General features: G+C 35.7%; 1 protein-coding gene across 1 annotated transcript; it reads left to right on the top strand.

Moving 5' to 3' along the window:
* Positions 1 to 1,002: 1,002 nt before the first annotated feature.
* LOC122026533 (basic salivary proline-rich protein 3-like) lies at positions 1,003 to 1,635 on the top strand. Its single transcript, XM_042585271.1, has one exon. It carries the CDS (start codon positions 1,003 to 1,005, stop codon positions 1,633 to 1,635), a length of 633 nt encoding a protein of 210 aa, XP_042441205.1.
* The last annotated feature ends 7,393 nt before the right edge of the window (positions 1,636 to 9,028 follow it).

The following is a 9,028-nucleotide window of genomic DNA, read 5'->3' on the forward strand; positions in this document are numbered from 1 at the left end:
AGAGAAAGTAATTGCGACGTTGCGTCTAAGATATGAATCGGAGACGAAGAAGGAAAAGAAGATCAAGAAGGAAACGGTGCTCCCGATCGCAGCTGTGGCGACGTCGAGACGAGCAAAGGTTTTGTGATTCGAAGGGTAATTTTGGAAAAAAATATTGATAACCCCGGAATCGTAGAAAACCTAAAATTTCTAAGGGTTTGTGATTCCTGGTTCTATTCCCTAATTGTTGATATGACGGAAATGTTGCATCATCAGGAATCACCAATTACTTAAACCAAATAAGGTTATCGTTGATAACTAACTAAGGTTATCAATCATAACCCTGAACCAAACACACCCAAACGATCATTCTGGAATGCTTATGTAATGCATAGGAATTATTTTTTAAATAATAGTTTTAAATTTTAATTTAATCATATTTTTAAAACTTTAGCACTTTAACTTGCATTTGAATTTAAATTAACTGTAATTTTAAATTATATTTTATATTTAATCAAAACTAATTTTTTGAAATATATCTTTTAAGAAACTTAAGTCATGTACTAATAATATTTTTGAACTACTATAAATAATTTAATAAAATTGGTAAAAAGATATTATCCCTCTAATCTTACTATTTAACCTATTCTTGGTGACGCCCGTTTTAAGATTTATTAATAATTCAATACCTTATTTTGGCAATATTAGATTATAGTTTAGAGCATATAACTTTCAATTCAAAAATTTTCCATTTATTTTGACAATAAATTGTCCAACATTATATACGGAAAGATAGAAAATAGTTATTGCCATCATTATTATAAAATATTAATTTGATAAAATACGATTTGCTAAAATACTCATTACCTCTCTCTATATATATGTTGATTGATTAGACTAAAAATACTCATTACCTCTCTCTATATATATGTTGATTGATTAGGTTAGTCTGTGTAGAGTAATTGAATTCGGCTTTCTACAATCTCTTGCGTCCTGTCTTGTAGCCTGAGATCTAAGCCAACAATGGAGGAAATTAGAAGAGCAATGCACAATATTCCCCTTGCATTAGCCCTTGCAACTTTGATCTTAGCATCCTTCATGGCCACTGAAGTCAATGGATATCGACCTCTGCACGATGTTCCTGAAGGTCCTAATCCTATTAACAACGGAGAGAGGTTTAACTTCAAGCCTTTGCAAGATACTCCTGAAGCTCCTTATCTTATCTATGAGGAAGAAAGGTTTAACTTTAAACCTCTGCATGATGCACCTGAAGGTCCTGATCCTATCCATAACGATGCATACTTTAAGCCTATGCATGATGCACCTGAAGGTCCTGATCCTATCCATAACGATGCATACTTTAAGCCTATGCATGATGCACCTGAAGGTCCTGATCCTATCCATAACGATGCATACTTTAAGCCTCTGCACGATGTTCCTGAAGGTCCTAATCCTATCAACAACGGAGAGGGGTTTAACTTTAAGCCTCTGCACAGTACTCCTGAAGGTCCTAATCCTATCAACAACGGAGAGGGGTTTAACTTTAAGCCTTTGCACGATACTCCTGAAGGTCCTAATCCTATCAACAATGGAGAGGGGTTTAACTTTAAGCCTCTGCACGATACTCCTGAAGGTCCTAATCCTATCAACAACTAATAAAGGTTTAACTTTAAGCCATAATTAGTGAAAGGAAGCCTTATTGTGACTGCATGATGATCCTGAAGGTACCAGCATCATACGAAATTAGTATTATTGTTATGCAATAAATTCTTATGCTTATGCATTAACTATTGTATTGACGTCTGGTTTAATAATAAAGTTGATTGTTATTCTTATGCATTTGTTTTTCAGAACAATGTTGGTTTGTGTGTGCTGCTGAGTACTTCGGATTAATGTTTAAAATTCACATTTTTAGCATTTCTTTCATTATATTTAAAATAATGTAAAACCAAAGTATGAAACATAATATTGAATTTAAAAGGTGTTAAATTTTTAATAAGGTTAAAATTATTTATACAAATTGTTTCTGACAAATAAAATTTCATGTATAAAAAAGGCATACTGAATTTAGGATTATCCCTTATAAAATGTTATGGATCAATGTAAACATTTTTTTATTAATTAATTATTCTTTTAGACGTCACAAGCAGACAAATAGTTGTTTGATTAATTTTTCTTTGGAAATTAAATGACTGCAAATGCTCTTACCGCTCCTATTTTTCCAAAATCAAGTTTAATTTGAAAAATATAGATAATATATAACATCTAAAGCGAGACAATTCATGAATTGACGAGTATATATATATATATATATATATATATATATATATATTAAATAAACTAACGCGATGGTGAAAAGTTGTCGATAAGTATAAGCACTTTGGGACGTTGGGATGAGAATGAATCAGATAAAGATGCATCAAAGTAGAAAAGAGCGGTTGACATCGATGTCAAAATTAAAATGATCAAAAGCCCAAGATTACAAATCAGACGAGGTTGCCCGAACGAGCCTTCCACGTCGATCGGATGTGACCGGTTGAACGGCCGTCCGCTGAAGTCTTGCAGTTGGGAGTAAGGGACAACTAGCAAATTACCTTGTCCACCGTCGATCACATAGCATATCCGATCGAACAAAAGATAGTCCTCCTATAAAAAAAAAGTCAAGTGAAGGTCAAACCAATAGCCTAGTTCGGAATGACTGAGTGAGTAATATCCCTGCCGAACGAATTCTGATCGATCTATAGTGGGACCCACAGATATATCTCATCGTACTAACTTCTGACAACGGAGAATGTCCACCAATCAAACAGTACTTTAGAAGTTTCTAATCTATCACATCAAAAATCTACGTGCTCGCTTAAGGAAAAGTGTCATGGACACTTTTTGACTTGTCTTTTCCTATAACGCTTTGAAAAATATGCATACACTTTGAGATGTATGCATAGATGCTACAGTGATACTATAAAAAAGAGTCTCCATCCACTGGTAGAGGTATGCGAGACTTTACTATTCAACACGCTCTCTGCTATAGTTTCTCTATTATTCCTCTCTAAATTGAAGATTAACTTGAGCATCGAAGGGTCAACATAAATGACCCCTTTCCGACCCGGTACTACTGCTCCTAATTTTACAGGACAACAAGAAATCTTCATCCAGTTAATCACAAACCTACATTTCTAACCTGCTTATTTTCTCAACTTTCAATATGTGATATTAATAGCCCCTTTATATTTTCTTCCATTCAACTCATATATCAGATTTTCTACCTGTTCGATAAAAATTATTACCTATAAGAATAGTGAGCTATCGCTAGTACGAGAACAAAATGTAACTACAAAAGTGAGATAAAGTTAAAAAAAAAATCATTTTTTCTGAAATATTTTTTATACGACTCTTTGTGTTTTTTTTCTCCTCTTTAATTCACTAGATAAACAATAGTAACCGCTCTTGCAAAAATAGCATATCAAATTTATTGGCTTTAAATGAGTGTTAGTATCCTTTTATTTACGGGTCCTCTTGGCTCTTGATCCAGTGGGAGCACTTAAAGGAGAAGAGATAGAGGATCTCCTGCAGGGGGTCTTCTTGGCTTTTGCTCTAGAAGAAGAAGAAACAAAAACTGGAGGAAGAAGCGGAAAAGACGTAGACACATCAGGAATCGTTTCAGGAGCAGAGGTAACTGGAAGAATAGTATGAGACATGGGAATGAGTAGACCCAGTCTCATCATGTTAAGAGCTAAATTGGAACGGATATGCACATAAGGCATTGGTTCCTTACCTCTCACACAAGAAATCTCACAGGGAACAATGGGGACCTGTTCAAGAGTAGCAAAAGTATCCCGAAGGGGAGTGTTCCTAGTGATCTTCGGCCTCTTACTCTTGACGACAAACGGGCTTTCCTCCTCTGAAGAAGTAGAAAGCCCTTCAATTGGTTCATCAGGAGAGAGCAAGCCAAGAGTTGAAATGGTAGGGTTGGACCGACAAGCCTATAACAATTCCTCTCCCAACTTATTCAATGATGATTTATTCAGTGCTGCATTTTTATACATAAGAGCTGGGAGAAGAGCATCAAATGAGAAAAATAGAAATCATACATTAGTAAAGAAAATGATTAGGAAGTAACAAATAAGCACACTTCAAAGGTATCCAACTTATCAAATGGAACCTCTAATGCTGTGTCAACGGGGCTTAATCCAAAGGGAAACAATAGACCCTCTGCAATTAACGCTGGTAGGTAGAATTTAGCACCCTTTAGTTTTGATAAGGAAGATTGAACGGTAGGGTTTGCAAGAATATCTTTTGGATTGGGCGGAGGAGGAAGATTGCGTATCCAGGCTATGAGGTATGGAGGAGGAGAAGGAAGTCATAGATAGAAAAAAAGTTATATCATCATTCTTCTTGTGTGGGAATTCTATTAAATAAAATAGCTTTAAGACGAGACTGAAACTTGGAAAAACTATCCTCGACTTGGTGAGGAACAAAAAAATGATGGAATAGGCGAGGAGACAAGGGAAAATCGAGTAGGTGAGATACAACAACAAAACCAACGAGTATTGAGAAGGATTGGGGAATAAGTTGATTGAGAGGTATATTGAAATAGACACTGACATCAACAAAGAAGGGATGTATAGGAAACCGGAAACCTAGTAAAGTTTGGTCCCAAAAGATGGCCACACTCCCTGGGGAGGAAGGTGAGGGCCGTCAGTAGGAGAAGGACGGGCTAAATAAGAAGGAAAGCCATAGTTCACTTGAAGTTCGTAAGCCTCCACGTCGCCAAAGTTAGAAGTGCAACGAGTAAACCACTCGCTAGAGGAAGTCATCATGGCTGAAAGATGACTACGGAGAGAGGAATAGCCGCTAATGGAATAAGAAGAAAAGAGAAAACCTAGAAATGGAAGGCGATGAGTTAAACCCTTCTCTTCTTTCGCCCTTTTAAGAAAACCCCTTAAACAAGGGAAGAAAACACAAAATCATAGGGATTAAAGAAAAAGCGGGATTAGTAATAGGCTGTCGGATGTGAGGGTAGAAATTTGAGTTTAGTGAGATAAGTATTTTAACAGTAAGAAAGTGCACATGTAATCATAACTGACACAGCCAATCAGAATAAAAGATGATGTACCCGAGGAATGGGACCAAATTTGAAAAATATCAAGATCTTGAGGAGGGGTAGGTAAATTTGGCGGTCATTCTCTTAAAGCGCCACGTACCCCTTTCTTCAAACAACTCGTTTAGCCCTTATAGACCGATCGAGCATGTACAACAGGACAAAAAAGGACAGGTTCAAAACACTCGGTCGATCAACATAGACCGAATGAATATCTAGGTCGGGCAAGAACATAATTCAATTCGGTCAGTCAACATGAACCAAGTGAGCACTTTAAGTTACACCAAGAAGTATAATGAGGTTACTCGATTCTTATGAATCGGGTGAGTGCCTAAAAATAAAACACATGAGTACAAATAAACTCGGTCAACCCTTGTGGTTCGGGCGAGCGTGGACACTATAACAAAGGATATAAGGGGGTCACTCAGTTTATACAGGCCGAGTAAGCTCCTACAAATAAGATATATGTGGATATAAATTTGGTCGACCCTTATGGACCGGTCAAACTAAAGCAACAGAATGCCAAAGGCATAATGCGAGCTTAGGCAGATATCACAAACTAACATATAAAGTAAGACAAAATAGATGAAAAGTAGTCAAATGAGTCACATAAAATTTCACAAATAGGATTGCCACCCGCAAAGTCGGATGATAGTGATCATTACACCAAAAACAAGTCACCAATTTGTTAACAACTTAGGAAACAGGTCAGTAGGTTGATTTTTTATCAATCTCCTCTTATCTAGAAAATGGGGAGGAGGATAAGCAAAAAGAAGGCCCTTTTCCTTGAGCTGTTCTATAACCCCTTCAGCACCATAATGGGAAGCCCTGAGGATGGAGTCTACAATGGACTTGTTAAAGTCAGGAGATTCGATGAGTGCCTTAGTTTTTTCTTTGAAACAATCACCCTCACCAGCCTGATAAGTAATTAATTCCTCTTGAGAGGCCTTTAGCTCAACCTCTTTGGTAGAAGCATCTATCTTGGCTGTAGTCAGGGATGCATTCAAAGAGGCTATTTCTTTATCTTTGAGGCTCAATGCAGAAAGCTTATCAGCTAATTCAGTCTCATGGCTAACTTTCAGTGATGATAACTGGGAAGATAACTGGTTGGTTTCCGCAATATGCTTTTCTAGCTTAAGGGATAATTCATCACTAAGGCTAGTAGCTGAATGAATTTGAGATTGGAGGATCTTGATTTTGGCCACACATTGGCTTAATCTCTCTTTAGCCTCTTGTAATTGGGTGGAGAGACTACTTATTTTCTCAGTGACTCGGGCAACAGATGTCTTAGAGACTTGTTTCTTTAGCCTCTCGTTCTCTCGGCTTAGATCATATATCAACCGAGCAATGCTCATGTTGGAAACCCAGCGTTGCAAAAAGGGTGGCAATTAGAGAAATATTAAAAAGGAAATTATAACAAGCAAAAAATAATTATACCTTAGTCTCATCAAGGGAAAATCTATCAACTAATTCAGAGGGAGTAAGTCCTTCAATTAGTGGACGAGTCTCCTCCCAAGCAGTAGTAAAAGATCCTCCCAATAATATAGGGAATAGAGAAGAGGAAGAAGAGGCGGAGGACAAGGAAGTTTGGATGGAAGGGGGAGCAAAAATCAAATAAGAAGCTTCTTGGGAAGGCAGAGAAAATTGTTCAGGGAATGACATAACGAAAGTAGAAGCAGAGATGTCACCCTGAGTAGATTGGTCCAAAGGAAGTGAAATTGGAGAAAAAGTTAGAGTAGGGTAAAGAGTGGATAATGTAGGCTCAGAAGAGGAAGGAGGAATATTCACAAGGTTGTCAGAGGAAGAAATGACTCTTCTTTTAGGAGAGGGAGCCAGGGTCAGTTTGCGCCCTGGGCATTTTTTGGTTGGAGCAGAGGTAGGGGCGGCCACGGGAGACTTCTCTGTTGAAGGGGGTTGATTCAACTCAGCAAGAAATTCCTGCTCCTTAGCACGGATCTGATCCTCCTCCAGACCTCGCCGCTCGTCGACTAAAGCTTCAAAAATGACATCCACTGTACAAAATAGAAGAACATTTTAGTTAGTAAAGAAGTAACAAAAAATAAATTAGGGCTTACCCAAAGAACCACGGAGCTCAAGGTTGATGGGGCTCAGACCAAAAAGATATAAAAGATCACCACGTATCCATTTATGGATAAAGAAGCGGCGACCCAACAGTTTCTCTGAATAAATGGGGAAAGAAGGGTATAGATGAAGTTCTTTAATATTAGGGACAGAAGGAAGAGAGGATTGTCACGCAGAAGACCACGGGATGGGCTCAGGAAATTTTACGTAGAAATAACGAGATTTCCACCCCTTGAGCGAGGAGGGCATCTCTTCAAAAAGAACCATCTTAGGATGGGATTGAAAGAGGAAGACACCAGGCTCTGATTTTTTAGGATAAAAAAATATGAAGAAATTTTGAGGCGTAGGAGGAATGCCCAAAAGGTGAAATAACATATACAAGCCACACAAGTAACGAAAAGCCACACGGGAATGTCCAAAAGGCAAAATAACATATTTTAATAGTAGAATATTTAAATAATGATGTATAAGTGGAAGCCACAAATACTTAGGAGAAATATCCCTATCCATTGTGGATGCTCTACTAAAAAAGAAAAACAAGAGTTGATTAATTAAGATAAGAGCATCCACAATAACACTAAATATTTCTCTCAAATATTTATGGTCCTCACGTCTACATCATCAATCAAATATCTCACTCCTCAAATATCCCAAATCTCATAATCAAATATCCCCTCAACTAAATATTTATGGGTCTCATCTATCAAATATCTTACGATCAAATATCTCAAATTATATAATAAAATATCTTACCAACTAAAATAAAAATAAATCACTTGCATACCACCTAAATTAAAAAAAATAATCATGGCCCCTTGTGGGGCCCACTTGCATGCTACCTAAAATAAAATCACCGGGCATAAAGTTATGCCCGGTGACTTTTATTCACCTCTCAAATATTTGGAGAAATATCTCTTCCAAATATCCCCCATTGAAGATGCCCTAAGTTTTTGTTAATTAATTTTGTTAATATAAAATTAAGATGTTTTTACAACCGTTGAACTCAGTGAAGTGGGTTTAGACGTGTAAAAAATAGACCGACAAGATCAGTGGGGTGGTAGACAACACAAGTAAAAATTTTTTTAGTTTAAATTTTTGTGATAAATAATAGACCCAAATTAAATTAAATTTAAAAATAAATTAAATCATTATAATGGTTGTTAAAATTTAATTTAATTTTTTTATATTAAATTCAACTTGGTTTGAGTTTGTCTTGAAGTTCATTTAAATATTATCAAATGCGCTTCTTTGAAAATTTTATAATTTTAAATTTAATTGATTAATTATTAACTTTGATAATATAAGTATTTTAAACTCTATTTATTTATATAGGAGTTTTTATTAATGGAGATGATTCACATGTTTTATTAGTGAATATTAACGAATTAATCAATTAAACACCTATATATTTAACATCTTTATTTAATTTGATGAGTTATTTAAATGTATTTATTTAAATAATTTTATATATATTAAACCAATATAAATATATTCTTATCGACCAAACATCAAATTCTTGGGACATTCTAAATTGTTTTGTATTTTTTTCCTTATTTTTAGTTTTTTTGTCAGTTATTATTATTACATTTTAAACCTCTAATTTGTCTACTGCGTTTAATGGAAAATAGCAGTAAATCACCACCTGATTGGAGCTACACTGTAATATTTGTTTACTGTTAAATTTAATAAAATTGATTTAACCATTCAATTTATCCGGCCTATTAGCTCAGTTGGTTAGAGCGTTGTGCTAATAACACAATAACGCGAAGGTGACCGGTTATATTTTATATTTAATCATAACTAATTTTTTGAAATGTATCTTTTAAGAAACTTAAGTCATGTACTAAAATAATATTTTTGAACTAC

The sequence above is a fragment of the Zingiber officinale genome, chromosome 10A (assembly GCF_018446385.1).
Source record: "Zingiber officinale cultivar Zhangliang chromosome 10A, Zo_v1.1, whole genome shotgun sequence".
NCBI classification, from domain to species: Eukaryota; Viridiplantae; Streptophyta; class Magnoliopsida; order Zingiberales; family Zingiberaceae; genus Zingiber; species Zingiber officinale.

Excerpts from the sequence above, each read along its gene's own strand:
- LOC122026533 (XM_042585271.1), top strand. The coding sequence starts at position 1,003 with ATGGAGGAAATTAGAAGAGCAATGCACAATATTCCCCTTGCATTAGCC.